General features: G+C 45.2%; 1 protein-coding gene across 5 annotated transcripts in view; it reads right to left on the bottom strand.

Annotated features, from left to right (window-relative positions):
- The window catches only part of MRPS35 (mitochondrial ribosomal protein S35), a 201,074-nt gene extending 176,552 nt beyond the window's left edge, over positions 1-24,522 (bottom strand). Inside the window, exons 1-2 of one of the 5 annotated variants that reach the window (XM_030214272.1) lie at positions 24,422-24,522; positions 11,014-11,091 (exon numbers count right to left, since the gene is read on the bottom strand). In XM_030214272.1, the coding sequence (XP_030070132.1) occupies positions 11,014-11,016 (3 nt within the window). In that variant the 5' untranslated portion in view covers positions 11,017-11,091; positions 24,422-24,522. Of the gene's footprint in view, positions 1-11,013; positions 11,092-17,827; positions 18,361-24,421 lie in introns of those variants that run through there. The other 4 variants (XM_030214273.1, XM_030214271.1, XM_030214270.1 and 1 more) reach the window with 4 other exon arrangements.
- Between the last annotated feature and the right edge of the window lie 472 nt (positions 24,523-24,994).

Here is a 24,994-nt window from a genome sequence, read left to right as displayed (position 1 = left end):
GCTCCCCATCAAAGAAAGAATAAATTTCAAGATCAACACAATGACCCACAACATCATACACGGTGAATCCCCCGGCTACATGAGTGATTTGATCGACCTCCCTGCCAGAAATAGATCTATTTCTTCACGAACTTATCTGAACCTACACCTTCCCAATTGCAGAGGAATTAAATACAAGACTTACTATGCATCCAGTTTCTCCTTTTTGGACAGCCAGCTTTGGAATGCTCTACCAAGACCTATACGATTAATTAACGACTACTTTAAGCAAGCCTACTCTAATGTCCCAACCTAATCTTACCAACCTCCATTCCTAATTCTGTTCTGACTTAGATACCGACCTCATCATTGGTTTTACTTATCCCTCCTCCCCATTCCCCCTCTACGCATCACATCCTTCTCTTCTCCATCCCCCCTTTATTATATCCTTCCTTACCCCTTTTCCCCCAACTTATACTATCCAATTCTGTCTACCCTATTTTATCCTAATCATACATTATAAAACTCAACTTATTATACACTAGTGTGAAAGGCCCATTTCAGAGAGGAATGAAACGGGCGCTAGCACCGCTCCCCCCCTCCCCCCGATGTCTGCGAGTGTGTGTGTGACTGTGTGACACATAGAGGCATATTTTCAAAGCACTTTGGGAGGCTAAGTTCCATAGGTTTCTATGGAACTTTGGGAGGCTAAGTGCTTTGAAAATGAGCCTGATTGTGAATGTGATACAGTGTGAGACGTGGAGGGGCATAATTGAACAAAAACGTCTATCTCCATGGGCGTTTATCTCCAAGAACGGGTCCGTGAAGGGGCGGACCGAACCGTATTTTCTCTAAAAATAAGACGTCCATGTTTTATTCGACAATTTGTGAGCTGGGCGTTTTTGTTTTTCAGCGATAATGGAAAATGAAAGCGCCCAGCTCAAAAACGAATAAATCCAAGGCATTTGTTCGTGGGAGGGGCCAGGATTCGTAGTGCACTGTCCCCCCTCACTGCCAGGACATCAACTGGGCACCCTAGGGGGCACTTTTACAAAAACAAAAAAAAAAGGTAAAAGAGCTCCCAGGTGCATAGCACCCTTCCCTTGTGTGTTGAGCCCCCCAAATCCCCCTCAAACCTACTGCCCACAAGTCTACAGTACCATTACTATAGCCCTAAGGGGTGAAGGGGGGTACCTACATGTGGGTACAGTGGGTTTGGGGGAATGTTGGATGACTAAGCATTAAGCAGCACAATTGTAACAGGTGGGGGGGGGGGATGGGCCTGGGTCCACCTGCCTGAAGTCCACTGCACCCCCTAACAAACTGCTCCAGGGACCTGCATACTGCTGCACAGGGAGGTGGGTATGACATTTGAGGGTGAAATAAAAAGTTGTGAAACATCATTTTTTGTGGTGGGAGGGGGTTAGTGACCACTGGGGAGTCAGGGGAGGTCATCCCCGATTCCCTCTGGGGGTAATATGGTCATTTAGGGCACTTTTTGGGGCCTTATTCGTGAAAAAAACAGGGTCCAGGAAAAGTGCCCTAAATTCTAGCTACAACGCATACTTTTTTTCCATTATCGGCGAAAGGCGCCCATCTCTGTTCGGGTGATAACCACACCCCAGTCCCGCCTTCACCATGCCTCCGACACGCCCCCGTCAACTTTGTACGCTTCCGCGATGGAGTGCAGTTGAAAACGTCCAAGTTCGGCTTTCGATTATACCGCGTTATTCGTTTTTGGGAGATAAACGCCTATCTCCCCGATTTAGGTCGCAATATAGGCGTTTTTGTCTTTCAATTATAAGCTGGATAGTGTGAGAGAGAGGAAGACAACTTGAGAGTGTGTGTGTGACAGAGATACCTGTCCCCTCAGGACCCCCTCCCCCCTCCCAGGTCTCAGGACTCCCTCCCCCCTCTGCGTTTCCCTCCCCTCCCTTGTGGTCTCAGGACCCGCTGCCTCTCCCCACCCCCCCTCTGCGTGGCCGGCAGCACTGTGTGTGTGTGTGTGTGTGTGTGAGAGAGAGAGAGAGAGAGATTGAGTCTAGGTGTGAGTGTGTCTGTGAGAGTGAATGTGTGTGTGATTGTTATCTCTCCCCTGCCCCCTCCATCCACCCAGCTATTCTCCTGTCTCCCCTGCGCCCCCTCCAGCTACCCAGTGATTCTCCTCTATCCCCTGCCCCCCCCTTTTGCCATCCATCGATTCTCCTCTTCCCTGCAGAGTGAATGTGTAGAAAGAGTGTTGTTGGCTTCTGACAGTGGCAAGCCTGTCTGAGTCCTGCGCTTTATTTTAACTGGCAGCAGCAGCAGTCTGGAAAATAGGGGATACAGAAGAGGTCAGTTGTCAAGAAAAGCATCAAGTAACTCCCATTTCTCTGTACACAAGTTTTACGATTTCCACTCGCAAGGGATATTTAATGCTAGTTCTCCGGCGAAGGGAGAGAATAAGCTGTGAGAGGCAAAGATGCAAGTCCCTGGTGTTGCTTTAAATGTAAAGGGAGGGAGGGAGGGAGCCATTGACCTTCCCTGCACTCATTTTCTCTGACACAGCCATGCTCTGACGATACAGCGGGGGGAGGGGAGCAACCCGGGCAGCAGAGTCAGCAGGAGAGGAGCGTGTTTCCCTACTCCTTAGCCCTGCCTGTGATTCGTGAAACCGGATATCTACACCACCATGCAAAATGGAAGTGAGGCTTCATTAGAACGTTGATGGTGGCCTTTTATATTATAGATAGATTATTCAAGCTCACTTCATAATGTTTCACTACCGTTTTGAAATTTCTGTTATAAGACTATGTATTTCGAATTACTATGTAAACCGCATTGAGCCTGCATTGTGTGGGAAAGCGCGGGGTACAAATGTAATAAATAAATAAATAAATGTATAGTTGATACACAATTCAATAGTGGGTAATAATACTTAGTAACAACACTATTTCTGTTGATGAGGGTATATGAGTAAGTATAAGTAGGTTAGTTATTTTATTGTGATACTCAGTGTGCTTATACTTAGTAAACAATAGTAAACATTATTTCTGTTGAGGTGTTATAGAAGTAAGTTTATATAAATGTTATATAAGTTTATAAGTAAGTAGGTTAGTTAGTATACTGTAATATCGTGTGCTTCTAGTATGGCACGTTTCTGTTAGTGTGGTATGTGTTCTCTCCTTTACCCAAGTCTCATTACAGGAACTATCGTCCAAATATGCACAATTGGTTGGGGCCAATTCCACAGATAGGGTATATCGCTATCAAGAAATACCCCACCATTCCCTGAAGGAAAAGACCTGGTTACCCTGAGTTTCTGTTCGAGCGCAAGACAGACCAGTCTACTATTCCTAAACATCATGCAAGTGAAGTGGACTCCACCAATTCCACTTCCCTAGAAAGAAATACAAGAATTGATTGCACCCCCAGAGAAATACTTTCTAGGCCCTCCTGCCTTGATTCTGTACAATATTTCCTGTCAGGATAAAGGGACTTGGCAGATCACTTATACATGGATTCAAAGTAATCAACGGCACATTACTGAGACTTCTTTCTTTTTGATGTACTTGTTTACCTACCACCCCCTCCTCCCACCTCCCCTACCACTCCAGATCTCCTATTCTGTCCTCCAGATATTAATTGTGTTCCAGGAGGGGAAACCATTTCAGATTAAATACGATGCACCCCATGATGTTTTATATGATGTAGAATACCACTTTCTTATGTGGCATGTGTTTCCTAAAGTATTTCTAGTCACTACCAAATATACAAACTGCTCTCAATTTGTTGCCAACCACATACATATGCTTAATACGTGGTTGGATATGCAGTCAGCCACACCCCCAGCCAATCCCTCTAGATACAAGCAGGAATTATTGGACACCATTTTAGGGGGCATAGGAACTACAGTGGGAGCCCTTAATACAATTGATATAGAAGTGCTCCGGAATAAGATGAGATCCACAGCCCAACATGCTTCTGAAGGGTTTACATCACAACATATTATTAATGAGGCTTCAGCTAAACTAGCTAATGTAATAGTAGATACCTTTGCTCTTATATCACCCATTATAGAACAGAAAATTGTGACTTTAGCACATGAAGAATACAGGTTGGGAAAGAATATTTCATGGGCTATGGCCTGTGATCAAGTACAGATAGAGCTTATTACTATCTTAAAGGAAATTCTGACCACGTCTAAGTTAGGCCACTGACCACCATCTCTTGTTCAGATGGCTAGCACCAAATTACCAGAATTTGCTATAGCTCACCTTGATCGGTGGACGGTTAGTGTTCCAATCTGTTCACAACAAGGATGCTCTATCCGTACTTTGATCCCATGGTCAGGACAACATACAGTTATTTACCCTGTTGTTAACATTGGTGTGCAAGTTAATAATGTGATAATGTATCCTTTGGACCATCTCGCATTGGGTGCAGCCCCTGGACAATGACTGGACATCATTCAAAACCAATAGACCCTAGCCTGTGCCAGCGGACCGCCCTTTCATTTCCAGTGTGAACCTCATCAGTTTAAAGAGAGTGACAGCTCCTGCTAGAACAATTCATCCTCCTGTACTCTGACTGCCAAACTTTGGCATTCACCTGCTGTTTCACACAGGGTGTACTACCTTGGCGCAGGACACTTTTGTTTTAATCTGTCCTTTCCTCAAAATATTTTTCCATTGCTCCCCAAGTACATGACATCCACCTCCCTAAGCAGGGGGCGTAGCCAGACAGCAAATTTTGGGTGGTCCTAGTCAAGAAGTGGGTGGGCATCAAGAGCTCTCCCACTAACTTAAAAAACATATCTCAGCTTGCGGGAAAATGCTGTTGTCCAGCTTGGCAGTGTGCAGCAGGCATGCGCTGAGGCCGGTATCAGCAGCTTTGGAAATTTAGACTGCTGGAGAGCACTGTTTTTGGCATCATCAAGGGAACATCTTCAGCTGACAGAGCTTGGGAGCCCCACTAGCTAGCACTAAACGTGTGGTGCTATTGGGTGGGCCTGAGTCCTAAGTGGATGGGCCCAGGCCCACCTTTGGCTACACCACTGTCCCTAAGAACACTTTGCTGTACAGTTCGAACTATTTACAGAACAATACTCGGACACTTTTGTTTTAATCTGTTGTTTCCTCAAAATATTTCTTTTACCATTGCTCCCCAAGTACATGACATGCACCTCCCTAAGAACACTTTGCTGTACAGTTCGAACTATTTACAGACAATACTTGGTGCAGTCATACACCGCTGGTTTCCAACACCATTAATGAGACATCATATTCTGCACCTCTGGTTACCAATGACTCTCTTGACATTCCAGATTTATTCCATACGCTGTACATCCACTCCCTCTGGGCATGGGAAAAGAGACTTTATACAAACTAAAGAACTTTACTGAATTCCATGCCTATATGGACCATTTGAAAACAACCTCCACAGAAGTGAATCATACCATCACCTATGAGAATGGACAAATTAGACAAACTGTTCAAAATTTGCTACAAGACTCCCATGTCGCAGCATGGGAATAATTCTTTGGATATTCACCTACAGCTGATCATGTCTTTAAAGTTTTAATTCACCCTATCATCATTTTAACTGGTGTACAAGTATTGCTATGCATTGTATGATTTTCATGTGCTGTAAACTTAGACATATGTACAACTCTTTAAAAGTTTACCTATAAAATACCCTCACCCTTATAAGGCAGCTATACACACACACACTACTTTCCCTCCCATCTGAAATTTTTTAAACTACTTTCTTCCCAGCATTTACATTTTAATCTGGCATGGTAATTCGGGTTTTTTTTTTGTTGTTTTTTTTAACAGTCCCATCCATCCACCTTGGAACCACTCTAGTCTGGCAGTTAATTTGGGCTTATTTTATACCGGGCATCCTGGTACCTGTAGGCCTTAACCTCCAAAATGCCTGCATCCCGAATGCACTGTCCATTCTCCAAGACGGGTAAGAGGTGGCATATTGGGTTATCCCCGCCCACTAGCGACTGCCCAATCTAAGGCATGAAGCTTGGACTCATAAGGCATAAGGGGTCGTAAACATCTCACTATTGTGGAGATATGAATAAGCAGGACAGAGGACCTGCTAGAACTAGCAGAGTTATATAACTGGAGGTATGGGAACATGAACAGTCGTCACTACAGTGACAGATCAGGCATCCAAGTTTGCTTCCATCTTGCCTCCATGAAAAAAAAAAAGTGGTGGAGATGTCAGCATTGCTGGACATACTTAGATTAATATGAAACCAGCTTGACATACTTAGATTAATATTAAACCAGCTTCTGACTTCTGATAACCCCCCTCCCTCAGGATCACTGAGGATAGCAAATGGACCAAGTGTTGCCCAGCTGGCTGATAGCCCTGTTGTTTCTCAATTACTCCTGATTAGCATACCTCTCTGGGCATCTGGTGAGAACAAAACAAAGCCAGACAGATAGGCTCCAGAACTAGGGACTTCAAAGTGGAGAACCTGTGAAAAGGGTCACTTTTCCTGACTTCAGAAAGCAAGCTGGAGTTGGTAAAGCAAAGAGCTGAATCAAAGGCTGGGAAGAAATAAGTTTTTTGATCTCTTTCTGTTCCTGAGGTATAAAGCAGAAGCAACACGGCTCTGCTCAGCCCTTCTCTCTCTGTCGTTTTGTCTGCACACTCCCATCTCCAACCACCAGAGCCCCGGCTCTGGCCCCCCTTTCTTCCCTAGCTCTACCCCAAAGCTTGCTCTACCCCAAAGCTTTCTCTCCCAGAGCACATGGCTCTGCTTTCTTAGGCTTTTTCCTTCTTTCTCCACACACACATCTCCAGCCCTACCTCAAGGTTTCCCTCTTTCGCTGCACCCCTCCCCCCCATTCTTCCCTGTCTCTCATTGATTCCCCTCTAAGCCCATATACAGATACAGCATTGGAATATTTACCTGTACTAAGTGCTGTGATCCTATATATGCAAATACAATATACTTTCTATATATATCCAAACCCATGTGGATTGCGTATTCTTTGGGAACCCACTGCCTCTGTGAACTGGACCCAACTGCCTCTATGAACTGGACCCGGGACCATACCTAGACAACAATTGCTGACATCAGTTGTCAGGCTGTTCCATACTCAAGGCCCTGGTCACCTCTGGAACTGGTGCTGCTGGAGGAACTGGACAACCTCCTTCTGCTGCTTGGTCAGCTGGTTCTACCTGGACTGGTTCAGGATCTGGAACTGGAGAGGTGATCTCTGCTGCTTCTGCTTTTTGGGACATCCTGGCTTGACTATGGGTCACCATAACGGAAATGCTGACTTTGCTATCAAAGGTAATCATAGCGGAAATGCTGACTCTGCTATCAAGGGTAATGTTCAATGGACCCATGTTGGTTACACACAGCACTGGTACCCCGGCATGTTTTTCATTATGCCTACTTCTCTGTATCCAGGCTTGGTACCACAATCCAGGAATACTCGAGCAATGGGTACAGTCTCTCTGGATCCATGGTCAGCACTACCTCTGCAGTGTACCCTGGTAGAATAGCATCTTCCGGCACTAGCTCCTGGTTGTAACAAAGTCATGCTAGAGCCAGTGCCCACAAGCCCAGCCACCTGGGTCTGGTTCACAATTACTGGGGTGCTGTAGTGTGGTAGAAACCAATCTGCTTCCTTGCTTGATGAATGGACAGTAACTTTTTGTGCTGCGGCAACTGTGTGGGTTTCCTCTGTGGAACTGGAGCCACCCTGAAAGCCGCCAGCTTTACTGCAGGAATTACTACTACTACTATTTAGCATTTCTATAGTGCTACAAGGCGTACGCAGCGCTGCACAAACATAGAAGAAAGACAGTCCCTGCTCAAAGAGCTTACAATCTAATAGACAAAAAATAAAGTAAGCAAATCAAATCAATTAATGTGTACGGGAAGGAAGAGAGGAGGGTAGGTGGAGGCGAGTGGTTACAAGTGGTTACGAGTCAAAAGCAATGTTAAAGAGGGGCTTTCACTCTAGATTTAAAGGTGGCCAAGGATGGGCAAGACTTAGGGGCTCAGGAAGTTTATTCCAGGCGTAGGGTTGCAGCGAGACAGAAGGCGCGAAGTCTGGAGTTGGCAGTAGTGGAGAAGGGAACAGATAAGAAGGATTTATCCATGGAGCGGAGTGCATGGGAAGGGGTGTAGGGAAGGACGAGTGTGGAGAGATACTGGGGAGCAGCAGAGTGAGTACATTTATAGGTTAGGAACTGGAATGTTCTTTAATGTAGGCTTGAGATTATCTGGACATTCCGTTATGAAATGTCCTGTGCGCCCACACTGATAACAAGGACGTTTATACCTAAAATCTTTAGGTTTTTGGGGAACACTGGAGGGTTTGCTGACAATCTTTGAGGTTGCAGGGATATTTGGCTTAGGCCCTGGCTGCCCTTAGATCCCGGCTGCTGCAGATGACGGCATCTCTTTGCCAACCAGGGACAGTTACCCATAAAGATGTCGGCCAACTCAGCTGCCTTCTATGGAGTATGGGGCTGGTGATCTTGAAAATGTTTCCACACCTCTGGATGACAATGCTGAAGAAACTGCTCCACGACCATCAGGTTTTAGGGTTTTAACCTCAGCTCCACTGAGCCACCGCTGATGCTGGTATCTTAGCTGGATCACAAACTCGCTGTATCATCCACCCCATTTTGCAAAGTCCAGAACTTTAGTCTGTAGGTCTCAGGGGTAGTGGTGTAACGGTTCAACAACGCTTTGCCCTCCTACTCAAAACTGCCACGTCTGCATAGAAAGTCCTTGGAACGCCTCAAGTGCTCTACCAGTGAGCTTTCCTCCCAGATAGTGCACCCAGTCTTTCTGAGGAATCTCACTAAAGTGGCAAATATTTTCAAAAGCAGTTACATATCCATCTATGTCACCTTGGGTATCATCAAACTGCGAAAACAAGTTGGGCCCGATCCGAGCTGTGGATACTGCCTCAGGGCTTGGGCGGGAGCTTTGGACATGAGCCATTTCCATCTCCAACATTTTCTGCAGTTGGAATTCCAGTTCCTCTCGCCACTGTCACTCTTTACGTTCCCGTTCCTCTTGCCGCTGTTGCTCTTCCCGTTTCTCTCACCACTGGTGATCTTCCTGGTAGATCTGCCGGATTTCAGCAGGCACAGCATCCAGCCCTGCCAACTCATGGGCCTTTGCCCACAAGGAGTACGGTCTCCCCCCAGGAGTTGAGCTCCAAACAGGTGGGTCCTCAGCTACTCCTTACCGAGGTCATTTGGTTGCTGTTGTGTTAGGTCAGGCATCTCAGGTGTCTGACAGCCGCTGCCAGTCACCATCAGCATGCTGCTAATCTCCTAACACTACCAAAAAAAAAAAAAAAACTGAACAGAAAAAGTGACCGTTACTGCCGCACTTATTCACTGTGCTCTGTGTCTGGAGGTTACTGATAAAAAAAAAAAAAAAAAAAGACTCTTATGGTGACCCTCATGCCACGCACTCAGCCTGACAATCCCACCACTGCCACAAAAAAAAAAGACAAGTCTGTCACGAAACGCCTAGATACCCACCAGGGGTTACCCCGCAGCCACTCAGAGGGTCCGTCCCCAGCACAGTCTGCCAACACCTGCCACTTGCGCTCTAAACTAGCACCCTCATCCAACTGACTGGGTCACAACCACCTCTGGGCGAGTCTCCCACTCTCAAATTATCCCCACTGATTTCTAGGTTACTGGGCCACACTCCCAGTGGTCCCACAATTCCCAGAAAGCACTCACAGACCCAACACACAAACCACCAGAATTCTTTATCAGTCCAGACAGGCAGAGGCAATAAACAATTGTTTCTTGTCATAATATATTGAACAATGAACAAAAAATGTGCAATCATCAAACAACAACAGGAAACAATATGGATCAATTATAACACTAACTAAACATTTGTTTACTTCCTAAAAAGTACCTGGGAAGATCAGGACATATAGCTGATCACCAGTTATATGGGCTTCAGCAAAGAGCTCTCTCTCTCTCTCTGTTCTCCCGGGCTGAAACTGGAGCAAAAGCCAGTACAATTCAAATGAAAAAAGCTCCTGGGCCAATCAGAGCCCAGTCAATAACATTTTTTAAAAAGCTTGTAATATCACTACAGGCATTTCCTTTATCTGTGTTAACTAACGAAGGGAAAGGTCAGTTCTTTGTTACAGCTGCCTTAAAACATACCATATACCACCTGCTGGTCAAACTAGAGAAATGCACTTTAAAACTGAATAAAGGCAGTTTTATAGGCTTAAACACACTTCTGTCACAAAGGTGGTTAATAAATCCTAATAAATAACTGACTATAAATGTAACCTGCAGTATAATGTTTATCAAGAGGGAAGCCATCTTTACTATGTTTAAAGGAGTGAAAAACAGAGTACATAATCTTGCCAATATTCAAAAACACTTATATGGTCAGCAATGAATAGTGGCCATGTAAGAGCTTTGCTTTTAAAATCTGCAGCTGACGGGATAAATTTTATTTATATAAATTGATGCATAACCAAATTTTTCCATATATTTTTAGGAGAGGCCAGAAACATTCTCAGTGCTAGGCCAAAAGTCATGCAGTAGTAGCAATATTTGCTATTGTTATCTGTGTAAATGGACCACCTAAACTTTAAATGGATAGATTGACTAAATTCACATAAAGATATCCTAACAACTAATCCAGAGCTCTTTATGCAGAAGTCATCTTGCTGAATATGCCCCCAGTGTATATTGCCCAAAACAGTTAAAAGCATCTATCTGATAGAATGTCTATGCTGAAATGCGTTCATATATGTAAATACCTCAAAATGTAGTATAATTATAGAGTTCATATATATAAACTCTATAATTATGCTACATTTTGAGGTATTTACACACACACACATATATATATATATATATATATGGTAAATTCCTCTCCAAAGCCCAGCACCTAGCAATGGTCTCTATAAGTACTGTCTTGATAGGATCAATGAGCATTAGAAAAAGCCAGTCTCAGTAACGATTCTAAACTTACTAAAGAAAATAATTTTTCAATTAAAGGTTATACAATACCATAGTTGAACTGTAAATGCCGTACCTCTCTCTTGAACCTTCCACTCTGTGGTAATTTGTTGTCTCGGGAGGTTGCAACTACAAAATAAAAGCCAAATTTCTTATTACTATGTAATATTTCTGAAATATGCACAGCAAGTGAAGATGCTAAACATAGAGGCCCATTTACAAAAAGACCATGAAGAATTTGTACTTAATGCATGATAATAAACAAAGTTAAGCTGTTTTAAGTGTAAATCTTCCATGCTAAGTACAATGGTATTCCTGGTACTTAGCAGAAGAGTGCCATACCACAAAGGTGGAGCAATAGTCATTACTATTACATGGCTGCTAATGCGGAATGCAGTTACACATCCCATATTAAAGGCTATGTTAGCAGTTAACGAGTGTTAACAATACACATGTTAACAGCAAGTTGCATTACTCATGTTCTTTCCAGCCCTTCATTTGAAATTTCACATTACAAGGGCAATTCTAGAACTGTGTATGTGAAACTAATTGGCATTTGGGCACACAGATTACACACTATTCTATAAACTAGCATGCAAGTGTCAAAGACACATTCACCATTATTTTTAGAAATTAATCAGCTTAAAATCGATCTACGAAAGAACGAACTTCCGCATATTACTGAAGACCCATCTCTTTAATAAAGCGTACCACAAAGATCAACCAATATGAATATGAACAACTCGCCCATGTTCAGAACTGTTTCACAATATCTGCTTGTATACTATTACTTTGTTTTATTATCATCATGATGACCAAGATCCTGCAATACTAAATGTTTATTTACTAACATTCTTCCACTACTCATGATGTATTGTAAGCCACTTTGAGCCTGCAAAGAGGTGGGATAAGGTGGGATACAAATGCAACAAATAAATAAAATATTTTTGCCTTCTGCTCAGTTGAAACATCCTAGACTAGTGGTTCTCAAATCATGAACATTAATTGTGGATATTCTGAAAACCTGAAAGAATTCAACTTCATTTCTAGAGAGAAGAAAATAAACCTCTTCCAAACCAAAGATAAGGATGAATCCTTTGGTGCTACTTGTTTCCAAGTAGAACAATTAATGACACCACAGTAGTAACATTTCTTATCAGCCTTACCCCACGTTTTGTACTACATCTGTACCCTATCAACCCCAACAAGGACCTGGGCTTTTAGTGCTACAGGGTGTAATTCCACCAACAAATCACCAGCTAAATCTTGAAGAACTGCACCCAGTATAAACTGATTGGAACTATAAAAAAATTCAAGGCTACATTACAGTATAGGATTCTCAGCTTGAACAAAAAGGTAAGGATCATTCACAGCCAGATACCATAAGGCTTAAGTGGCTGTGAACTATTATCATACTATCTGTAGCCTTGTAGTTACAAAAGGAATTGTGACAGGTGAAGAATTAAGTTCAAACTGCACATTCACCACTATGGGGGATAAGACTAGTGACAGAATTCAAACAGAGGACCATCTGTGGTGAGATGGAATTTCAGAAATCAGGTGAGATCTGCAGTGTAACAGGGCATTAGGAAAAGGAGAAGACAGGGGGCTAAATGCACTAAACTTAACAAGCCATTAACGTGGGTTTTAAACTGGTTCTAGCCAGTTTAACGTGCAAGTAGTAAACCAGGACATGCACTAAAGGGCATTTTCCTATCACGGTAGCAGCTAACGAAAACGGAATGCAGATGAGCAAATTAGTATTATAATGTGTATAAATCGTATTGTAAAGAGATGCACTACCATTTTCCGATTCCCTTACTGTGGAAACCCTAACGGGAGGTCTGCACCTCTCTTTGGGGCTGCCGTGAGGGAATCAGAAGGAAAAAAAAAAAAAAAAGTGCTTGTCAGGGACGTCCTGCTAAAGTGCCTAACAGAGACGTCCATCACTCACAAAAATAAAAAAGGACGTCCCCGATGAGCACTTGGACATTTGCAGCTTAAGTGAAGGGCTACTACTCTGCCTTCTCTCTCCAAAACACTCACGGGAAGCAGCAATCAGACGGGCTACGAGGATGCTCTCTCTTCCTGTGCTGCTTATTTGTCTTGTCCCCTGGAAATCTGGGTAGTTTGGAGGGTTTGTGTGCCTCGGATTCTGCTGTCCCCACACAGGGTGGTGCTACGAAGGAATCGGAAGGAATAAAAAACATCCAAGTGCTCATCAGGGACGTCTAACACGAGCTGACCGTCTTCCTGCAGCTTTTGCAATGGGCATCCTTCTTGGAGGTGTTTTTCTTACCTGCAATTAGGAAGGACTTCTCTGAAGGAAAAAAAAAAAAAAAAGGACGTCCCTGTTTTTACCTGCCTAAACTGACCACTACCACAGTTCTCTCAACAGTCCCCTCCAAGGTTGTTTTCAGCTTGCGTGCCCCCCCCCCCCCCCCCACACACACACAGGATCGGGACGTTCGAGGATGTCCAAATCAAAACTTTTTGGACGTCCCTCCTTCTAGGTCTCTCTCAGCCAATCACAGTGCGTTTAGCTGGAGGGCAGGACGTCCAAAAAGTTTTGATTTGGACGTCCTCGCACGTCCCGATCCTGTGTGTGTGTGGGGGGGCAAGCTGAAAACAACCTTGGAGGGGACTGTTGCGAGAACTGTGATTGTGGTCAGTTCAGGCAGGTAAGCAAAACAGGGATGTCCTTTTTTTTTTCTTCAGAGAAGTCCTTCCTAATTGCAGGTAAGAAAAACACATCCAAGAAGGAAGCCCATCACAAAAGCTGCAGGAAGATGTCCCTGATGAGCACTTGGATATTTTTTTTCTTCAGAGAAGTCCTTCCTAATTGCCTTATGTAAGCCTGCCTTTAACATGCAAAGCAGTAAACAATGGAAATGTTACACAAGCAAAGAGCAGTAGCACTTAAATTAACTGAGGCTCTTTTCAGCACTCTTTCTCTTCTGAGGTTTCAGGCTGCTGACAAGTTTCCTGCTCATCAGGGAGGTCCTTTTTTTTGTTGTTGTTTTTTTGAGTGAAGGACATCCTTGGCATGTGAAAGTCTGCAACGATTATGGGGACGACTTTTTTTTTTTGAGTGAAGGACGTCCATAAAGGACATCCTTGGCATGCGCAGCGCAGCCAGCATAATGCTTGGCTGCTCTGCGCATGCTCGACTGGCTTCCGAGGGAATAGAGAATGCAAGTGAGCTACAACAAGCAGCTCATTTGCAATCCATTTCCTTGATGCATGGCCGTTCCCTACCATAGCGAATTGGTAAGGGAAGGGCTCTTCCGAACACCTTAGTGCATCTACCCAAGGTTTCCATTTGCACCCAACTTCTCTGTTTCTGATTTAATGCTTTTGTGGTGATAAGATTAAAGAAGGCAAGTAATATTTAACCAAAGTGGAGGAAAGCTAATTAAAAGCTAATCAAGAGAAGAAAAGGTTTTAGGCTTAGTTAAAAAAAGCACCCTATTCTGCAGATTAAGTTATCACCATATATACTGAATCATTTTTAGTATGAACATCTTCATTCTGTGTTGCTTTTTCCATTGACCTAACACTGTTGAGACCCCTTTTTTCCTAAGAGATTTTTTGTGCTACAAGCTTATACTAACATAGTGTAAGTAGATGACGGCAGAAAAAGACCTGCACGGTCCATCCAGTCCGCCCAACAAGATAAACTCATATGAGCATACCTCACCTTGATTTGTACCTGTCTTTTTCAGGGCACAGACCGTATAAGTCTGCCCAGCACTATCCCCTCCTCCCAACCACCAGCCCCGCCTCCCACCACCGGCTCTGGCATAGACTGTATAAGTCTGCCCAGCACTATTTCCCGCCTCCCCACCACCAGTCCCGCCTCCCACCACTGGCTCTGGCACAGACTGTATAAGTCTGCCCATCACTATCCTCGCCTCCCAACCACCAACCCCTCTTCCCCCCACCGGCTCCGCCACCCAATTTCGGCTAAGCTCCTGAGGATCCATTCCTTCTGCACAGGATTCCTTTATGTATATCCCATGCATGTTTGAATTCCGTTACTGTTTTCATCTCCACCACCTCCCGCGGGAGGGCATTCCAAGCATCCACCACTCTCTCTCTGAAAAAATACTTCCTGACATCTTTTTTGAGTCTGCCCCCCTTCAATCTAATTTCATGTCCTCTCGTTCTACCGCCTTCCCATCTCTGGAAAAGATTTGTTTGCGGATTAATACCTTTCAAATATTTGAACGTCTGTATATCACCCCTGTTCCTCCTTTCCTCCAGGGTATACATGTTCAGGTCAGCAAGTCTCTCCTCATACGTCTTGGAACGCAAATCCCATACCAATCTCGTAGCTTTTGTTTGCACCACTTCAATTTTTTTTACATCCTTAGCAAGGTACGGCCTCCAAAACTGAACACAATACTCCAGGTGGGGCCTCACCAACGACTTGTACAGGGGCATCAACACTTCAGTGGTGGTTGAAGACATCAAGAGCCCCAGAGATGAGGGAGAAGATTTTGACAGGAGCATTGGGAGCCAAGCCTCTCCATTATTTTATTTTTATTTTAGTTACATTTGTACCCCGCGCTTTCCCACTCATGGCAGGCTCAATGCGGCTTACATGGGGCAATGGAGGGTTAAGTGACTTGCCCAGAGTCACAAGGAGCTGCCTGTGCCTGAAGTGGGAATTGAACTCAGTTCCCCAGGACCAAAGTCCACCACCTAACCACTAGGCCACTCCTCCACTCCACGGATGATTTCCGAGTTCTGGGAAGAAGGGATGTCCCACCCCCACATACCTGTCAATGATTTATGAGGGAACAATACCCCTCCCACTCAAATTGTTTTGGAAGGGATCCCCATGCACAACGTGTATGAGTGCCCTTTTTAAGTCCAACTCTAACAGCTGATCTCTACAAAACTTTTGTTACAGATACCCAACAGAACTTTGGGTCTGTATGTATGGTGTTGACTGGTGTAGTATGACTGAGTCTGTCCTATTTTAAATGGCATTCCTTTTCTTGTTTGTTCCATTTTATTTTTGTTGTACACCACTGGGATTCTTGCTATTGTAAGTTAAGCAGTATAGAAACTGTAACTATACCTGAGAAATCTGATTTCTATAATCATTTCTTACCAGATTCTGACGGTTCATCACTGTTGTACTGTTTCTGCGGGCTCGTAAAACATCAGACTCGTTAAACACTTAGGGCCCTGTTTACTAAGCCACACTACAGGCGTGCTAGCATTTTTAGCACATGCTAAAGACACCAATATATTCCTATGGGTGTCTCTAGCGTTAGCGTGCGCTAATTTTAATGCACACTAAAAACGCTAGCGCACTTTAGTAAACAAAGGCTCATTTTTAAAGCACATAGACTTACAAAGTTACATAGCTTACAGTGTAACTTTGTAACTCTGTGCTTTGAAAATGAGCACCTAAATATCTCTTGTATGCTTTTCTTGGGTAGCTGGTGACAGTTTGATTCCAAGAAAAGATGACAATGCAAGGGGGGGGGGGGGGGGGGGGGAGGCTGAAGAATAACAATGAGAAATATATATTTTCATGGAAAGGGTGACCGATGAATGGACTGGCCTTTCATTAGAGGTAATGGTGATAAAAGCATTCACAGGACTGTAGAGAAGCATGGGATAAGCGCAAGGGATTTCTAATTGTGAACTGGATCAAGAACATTCACTGGATGTGGTTTATTTTGATTTCAGCAAATCTTTTGATATTACCACATACAGCAGGATCATAATCAAAGTGACTGCATATATTTCTGAAGCACTATGTTTTGTAATGCATGTAAAGCGTATTGTGAGGTATTGTGCTGCTCAGGCAGCCCAAATAGTTTATTTAAGAAAACAATTTGTTTTTACCTGTACCTATTTTAAAGTTTTGGCTTACTAATGCGGGCAATGTGTTTAGATAGCAGTACTGCCTTGGATAGAAGCAATTTTTACTTCTACTGCAGAAATAGGACAGAAATGACTTACCAGAAGCTGACGGCTACAGAAATCACATTAACTTAGTTAAATCCAGACACGTAAAAAGTTGGCAATAAATGTTAAGAGTTTTTGGTTTGTTTCCAAATAAAATGGATTTTTGTATGAAAAATGGGCATTTTGACAATGGGCTGTTGTAGGGAGAAATGCTGAATTTTAGGAAGGTTTATGTATTATTGTATTTTGTCATACATTTTTATAAGTAAATAACATTGCTTTTGACTCGTAACCACTCGCCTCCACCTACCCTCCTCTCTTCCTTCCCGTATACATTAATTGATTTGATTACTTTATTTTTTGTCTATTAGATTGTAAGCTCTTGAGCAGGGACTGTCTTTCTTCTATGTTTGTGCAGCGCTGCGTACGCCTTGTAGCGCTATAGAAATGCTAAATAGTAGTAGTAATATGTAATTCAACTTTCAGGGTGTTCTCGGAGAATGCTCATGCACAGTCGTATTTTGGCCCTCTGAATATTACCACATAGTAAATGTGTCTGCGCCCCCCCCCCCCCCCTCCCCTAGAAAAAGGCTGGACAAGCCTAGCTTTGGGCTTCCTGTAGCCTTGGCCTGCCTAGGACAACTTTCACTGCAGAAGAAACTGTTAGAAGTCCTACAAAGGCCGCCAGGCAACAAGGGGAAAGAGATAAGCTATCTGGGGTAGTCAGTCTCAAACACAAGCATTTCTCCCTCCCTATTTGCGGGGAACATTTAGTTAAATCTCCATAACAGTGGCAGTATACTTGTGCAAAAAAGCTTCATTATATTGGGCCTGAAGGTCAGCTCCTACAACTTAACGAACAAAACGCGTTCGCAATACCATTACACTGTCATCCCAAACACTCCTTTCCGAGTGAATGAGGAGTGCTGCTCACCTCTGTTCCTGCCAGCATTAGCACCGTGAGAGGACAAGGCACTAGAATACTCGCGGACCTCAACTGGCGAATTCAAAGCAATTAGAAACCGCCGCCTTTGAAGCAACTGCCAGAGCAACCTAGAGACCGGCACCCTCATGCAGGTAGCCATCTTGAAGCAACTACAGCAAGAATATTTGGACAAACCAAGGAAGACGGCGAAGGCGAAATAGAAGAGAAGGTAGGTCAGCATCAACGACCAGGAAGTGGCTATTAGCTGCTCCAAAATAGATGAGAGAAAACTAGGGAACAGCGAAAGTCTCTTGAAAACCCGAGTGGTTTATGCGGAAAGGAAAATCAAAGACCTACTACTGATGAATAATACGAAGCATAAGTCTTATGTTGCCAAGACCTCGGGATGTTTTTGACTTAATACTTTATTCCAATGGACCCTCTACTTTAGTGCTGGAAAACAGCTGGTGAAGTATAGCAGCTCTGAGACCGAGCTTCCCTCCCTGCCTGGCGAGGTGGAAGATGAAAATGAGGAACATCGCCATCCGGAGAAGGCAGCAGCCTGTCCTGAAGGGTGATATTCATCATTCTCCAAAGACAAGCAGGCTGATATTATCACAAGTGGGTGACGCCACGTCGGCCCCGGAGGATTTTAAAGCAAAATCTCTTCTACGGCGTTCCGTCGCGCGAGCGAACGCACTGCGCATGTGCGCACACCTCTTCCCGCTCGCCGTGCGGACACGCCCCTCAGTTTTTCTTTTTCCGCGTCTGAGGACTTGAGGAGACACGGAGTTCGTTAGGGCTTCGTGTTTTCTTCAGGTCTTCGGAGTTAAATCTCTTTTTTATTTTTTCATTTGTACTTTTCATGGCAGGCTCATTGTGGCTTATATATACAGGTATTTTTTGTACCTGAGGCAAGAAAAAAATTTAAGTAATTGCCAGAGTCACAAGGGGCTGTGCCTGAACAGAGCATATAAGCTTCTCTTTTTCTTTTTTCTTGAAAGTGCTGGTATATTGTTATCTGTGGGCTCTCTCTAGCCAGCAAATAAAACAAGCCCACATTTTTAGGATCCATTTATTAAAACTTTACAAATAGCTCTCCAGAGCTGTGAGAGCCTGCTCCAGCACACCACTGTCTTTAAGCCCCACAAGTGGTAAAGGTGTATGTCACAGGAAAAACCAGGAACCTAAGCAGGTGCATCCCTGGTCAGCCACTGAATGGGCAACCTGGTGACACAATATCAGTGGTGTAACCTTTGAAGTGAGTCTCCACCCGCCTCGGCGCCTCCTGCTTGGCAGGTCATTTGGGCGCATCGGCGGATGTGTCTTGGGCCGGATCATCTCCCTGTGAAGCGCAAGTAGTGTCTCAAAGAAACGAGACGTATTCTACTCTGCCAGGGATGCCCAAAGGAGATCATTCTGGAGTCCGACAGAGACCGATGCACGCTGGGTATAGTTATGCATCGAATAGGTCTCCACCTGCCTCGGCGCCTCCTGCTTGGCAGGTCATTTGGGCGCATCGGCGGATGTGTCTTGGGCCGGATCATCTCCCTGTGAAGCGCAAGTAGTGTCTCAAAGAAATGAGACGTATTCTACTCTGCCAGGGATGCCCAAAGGAGATGCCCAGAGCTTTGCTCCCTCGGTTATGGAGGTATCCGGGCTTCAGACATCAGTCGGTGCCGAGAGCGTTGCTCCCTCTGTTATGGAGGTATCCTGGCATTGGACGTCGATGCACCGGTACGTCGGTACCAGGTATCATCGGTACCATGGGTCCCGTCGGCACCGGGTATCATCGGTACCATGGGTGCCGTCGATGCGGAGTGTCATCGGTGCCATGGGTGCTGTCGGTACCGGGTATCATCGGTGCCATGAGTGCCGTCGGTACCGAGTATCATCGGTGCCATGGGTACTGTCGGTACCGAATATCATCGGTGCGTCGGTACCGAGGAGTATCGATACCAACTACATTGGTACCATGGTCGGTGTCATGGGTCCCGTCGGTACCGGGTATCATCGGTACCATGGGTCCCGTCGGCACCGGGTATCATCGGTACCATGGGTGCTGTTGATGCCGAGTGTCATCGGTGCCATGGGTGCTGTCGGTACCGGGAATCATGGGCACCATCGGCACCAGGTATCATGGGCACCATCGACTATCGGTACCAGGTATCATCGCCCATCGGTACCGAGTATCATGATGCATGGGTATCAGGTATCATGGATGCCGTCGGCACATGAGTACCATCGATACCAGATATCATGACCAGGTACCATCGGTGCCATGGGTGCCATTGGTACCAGGTGTCATGAGCACCGTCGGTGCCATGTGTACCATCGGTACCGTCGGTGCTGTTGGTGCCGGATATCGTGGGTACCATTGGTACCACATGTCATGGCTACCATCGGTACCAGGTATCATGGGTACCATCGATACCAGATACCATGACTATCATCGGTACCAAGTACCATGGGTACCATAGGTACCGGGGTCCATCGGTACCATGTGTATCATCGGTACCGTCGGTGCCATGGTCTAGCAGTCTGGTTTCGATTCCCTTGCATTTCCAGACTTTGTCCTTGGCTTCGGGACCATGGGTACCATTGGATGCCATGGGTGCTACCGCCTCCTGCGGCATCTGGCTTTTCACCTGGTCTCCTTCACCGATGCTGCCTCTGGTATGGGTGTTCGCACCCTACTGGGGCAACTTCTCGACCCATAGTAGCCTCCATATCGGACGCGTTTGGATCTGAGCTGCTCTGTTTGAGTAGTTAGTTCAGTTCAATGATGGTCATCTGACATTACAGTGGAGATTGTGAATCCCAATGCCCAGATGCTAGAGGTCCTGGACTACTATCTTCACCTGAGTCTTCTGCACTCAGAACAGATAGGAGTTCTAAGAACTTATTTCGGCGCCCCCGGGGCCAGAGCATACATCCTTAGCCTCTTTTGGAGAATGGCGTACCAGGCTGTCATGATCGCATCCCAAATCAAGTCTTGTCAGATCTTTACGGGCATTCCCACCGGAGTAGGCTAAACCTTTTCACCAAGTGGTCAGGTAGCACACGGTGTGTCGCAGGTTCCTGTCCAAGGGCATTTTCGACACTTGTAATGTAACACCTAGATTTCTGCTCTAGATACAGTGATGCGCAGACTCTCATGACTGTGTGCCTTTCTCCTGGAGGAGGAGACTCAGCAGAAAACTGTAGATATGCTGTGCATACACTTCCTCGTCTTGGAAGTTCTTTAGAGAGAGGAGTAGTTTTCCTTGTGCCTTAAGGGGTCGTACCTATACTCCTACTTCTCGACAGCCGGTTCGGGCTATGCCTCAGCACGCTCGTTCTAGTCAGCGACGTGCACCTAATCAGGCCCCTGCACCTATTCCCCAGGAAACAGAGGGGTTTTTGACTGGCTCCAATTCAGTATAGCCACTAAAAAAAAAAAAAAAAAAATGTCCGTACCGGCCATTCTGCCTGTCGGGGGGGAAGTTTACATTTTCTCCACCAAAGGTGACTTCTTTTATCCTCCAACCGGTGGGGTTTTTCAACTAGTCCGGTTAGGATACATTCTCAATCTGGAATCAAACCCTCCACATTGTTCATTGGAAGCTTAATCCTTTAGCTTCCATCAAAAGTGAGTACTTGCAGAGGAACTCTCTGCTTTTCTCAGCGCCAATGCAGTCGAGCCCGTTCCACCAGGGCAAGAAGGGTTGAGATTCTATTCCAGGTCTTTCCTTGTGGGTTGCGTCCCATCATAGACATAAGGGGCCTAAACAGATTTGGTTCAGGATGCTTTCCCTGGGCATCCTTCTTCCCATACTTCAGGAAAACGATTGGTTATGCTCTCTGGATTTACAGGATACTTATACTCTCTTTGCATCCAGAGTATGTTTTTTTCCTAGTGCCTGGCTGTTGTTGCAGCGTATCTTCATGGACTGGGAGTGCATGTGTTCCCTTAACACGATGATTGCCCGTCTCAACAGATTACAGCACAGTACATATTGAGACTTCTAGACACATGGCTTCCACAGTTCATGTAACTCCCATGGCACTTTTGCACATGACATCCGCTCAGTGCATCCTAGCTTCCCAGTGGTATCAAGTTTAGGGTATCTAGAGGATGTAACCCAACTGTTCGCCAGTCTTCGGTATTCCCCTCAGAGGTGGTTAATTCTCTTTATTTTGATTCTGAGGCATCTTACTCAGTCAAAAGCTGCTGACGAAGGTTGCATCCCTCCTGGCTATCCAACCAAATTATTTTAATTCAACAAACAATCGGGTTGTGATGTACTCGATAACAAAGGAGTATTGGATCTTGCCCTCTGAGTCAGGATGCCATGCAGATGTAGCGGTGGGCCCGCAATGCGGCATGTTTTCTGCAAGCCACTTATCTAATTGGCGTAAACAGCAGTCTGGCCGACAGGCTGAGCAGGATAATGCTACAGTTGAGCATGCCTATAGTTCGAAAGACCCCTCAGTGGATCTTTTTGCTACTTAGTCCAATTGCAAAGTCCCTCAGTTCTGTTCCAGGCTGCAGGTTCATGGCAGGCTACCATCGGATGCCTTTCTCCTTCTTTGGGAGACAGGTTTTCTATATGCGTATCCTCCCATACATCTGGTGGAAAAGACTTTGCTGTTTCTCAAGCAAGTTTGTGGAGCCATGATTCTGATTGCTCTTTTCTAGCTGCGTCAAATAGGATTCCCTCTTCTTCTGGAGTTGGAATGTTTTCCAGCTCTCATTACGCAGAACGAGGGGGCACTTCTACATCCCAACCTCCAATCTCTGGCTCACACGGTCTGGATGTTGAGAGTGGGGTTTCGTTGAGTTTTCCAGAGTGTCTCCCGACTCTTGCTTGCTTTCAGAAAAGATTTCACAAAGAGGTGTTATTCTTTTTCATGGAAGAGGTTTGCCGTCTAGTGTGACAGCAAGGCCCTAGATCCTGCATCTTGTCTTATACAGACCTTGCTTGAGTTCTTTCTACACCTGTCTGAGTCTGGTCTCAAGACCAACTCTGTCAGTATTCATCTTTGTGCAATAGAGCTTATCATCAACGTGTGAAAGGTCAGCCTTTAGCTGTCCACTTCACGAGAGGTTTATCTCTCCCCCAATATTGAGAGAATTCCTTGTATGTGTCTAGGGGAGATTATTTCTGTTGGGCTTAGCACCCACAATAATTTTGGCAGTTGGCTCTTATGCTTCGGTCAGAGTTCCTATCACTCCTTATCCAGTATCTTGGGGTCCCAATGTCGTTTTCATCCAGCTGCTGCAAGCTCAATTCGGGCCACTGGATTCCTGCCATCTGAAGTATTGGACCTGGAAGGTCGTTTTCCTTAGTGGCTGTTCCTTCAACTCGTAAGGTCGGTGAGCTTCGGTCTCTAGTAGCTCAAGCGCCTTACCTTACTTCTCATCTTAACAGAGTAGTTCTCTGCATGCAGACAAAGTTCTTACTGGCGCTGGTATCAGAGTACCAGCTGATCCAGTCAGTTGTCTTGCCAACATTCTTTCTCCCTCATCTTACAAGCCCTGGCGAAAGCAAGCTCCGCACTTTTTGCGTGGAGCAGACGAGCTCCCTCGGACGGTCCGCCCAGTTGTTTATTTCTTTTAATGCCAGTTGCTGTCGGAAACTGCATAATTTCTTCTTGGCTAGCAGAGTGCATCTCCTTCATTTTTGTCCAAGCTGGACTGACTCTAGAAGGCCATGTCATGGCTCACAAAATTAGAGCCATGGCTGAGTCGGTGGCTCATCTAAGATCAGTCACTATTGAAGAGATCTGCAAAGCTGCGGCGTGGTCATCAGTCCACACATTTTCATCTTACTACTGCCTTCAGCAATAGCCGACTCGTCAGTCGGTTTGGGCAGTCGGGGCTGCAGAACTTCTTTGGGGTTTAGAATCCAACTCCAACCCTCCTAAGCCCATTTTTGTTCTGTTCCAGGCTACACTCATTTAGATATTTCTTCTTTTCAGGTCAATTTTATTCTGGCCTCGCCGTTGCGAGACTCAATTGACCACTGTTTGTTGTGTTGTGTAAGCCTGGAAGCTAGGGATACCCCACTTGTGAGAATATCAGCCTGCTTGTCTTTGGAGAAAGAGTAGTTACTTACCTGTAACAGGTGTTCTCCGAAGACAGCAGGCTGCATATTCTCACAAACCCTCCCACCTTCCCCTTTTGGAGTTGTCTCCTCCATCTTTTGGATTTAACTGAGGGGCGTGTCCGCACGGCGAGCGGGAAGAGGTGTGCGCACATGCGCAGTGCGTTCGCTCGCGCGACGGAACGCCGTAGAAGAGATTTTGAGATTTTGCTTTAAAATCCTCCGGGGCCGACGTGGCGTCACCCACTTGTGAGAATATGCAGCCTGCTGTCTTCGGAGAACACCTGTTACAGGTAAGTAACTACTCTTTCCATGCTCATCCAACAGTTGCTACAGGAAAGGGACGGTGTAAAAAGTATCCGTTTTTTACCTTTTGCCTTCAGGAAATAGGCTAAAGGTAAAAGCTGCTCCGCGCAATTCCACCAAGTCCAACACGGCTACCACATCTCTACCAAGTCCATAAAAAGTATGGGGATCTGGTTTTACCCAGTCCACTACACTGTGCTCAACTTACCTAACACTCATTTCCCCATGTCCCTGAAAAGCCTGCTGCTTTGTACAGCGCAGGAGGTTCAGGAAGATGGAGCGCAGCTTGGGAGCTTTATTTTTCAGTCCTGGGCTTGAAGGCCATGTGCATCTTCCTTCTCTTTCTCCAAAACATGGCATGCACTGGCCAAGGTGCAGTGAGCTGGAGCTGCTGGAGGCATTGTACACCAGCTGTATTTTCACCACCTCCTCGGATCATAGCTTGTCTAGAGGGTAGTAAGTAAAAGATTTCGTATCACTTGCACTGCACAGTCATTTTCGCAGGACAGAAAAGTGATGAGGACCACTACAAAACTTCACAAATAAAATCTTGGAAATGTGGTATGGCTGTGCATTCGTACCTGAATGATTAGACACATATGTATTTTTTACAGAACAAATGTATTAATATTTCATTGCCTATGTTCCTGTATAAAGACGTTTCTCTATAAAAGTTAGGCAAGATTTATACAGCATGTGCATCATGCAGAGTTGCCAAGGAGTCCCGATTTTTGAGGAGATTTTTAGTAGTACATGCCCCACCCTGCCCCATTCTTTCTTA

Source organism: Microcaecilia unicolor, chromosome 9, assembly GCF_901765095.1.
Source record: "Microcaecilia unicolor chromosome 9, aMicUni1.1, whole genome shotgun sequence".
Lineage (NCBI taxonomy): Eukaryota > Metazoa > Chordata > Amphibia > Gymnophiona > Siphonopidae > Microcaecilia > Microcaecilia unicolor.
The sequence above is the reverse complement of the archived record's forward strand: the minus strand, read 5'-3'. Positions and strand labels throughout refer to the sequence as shown.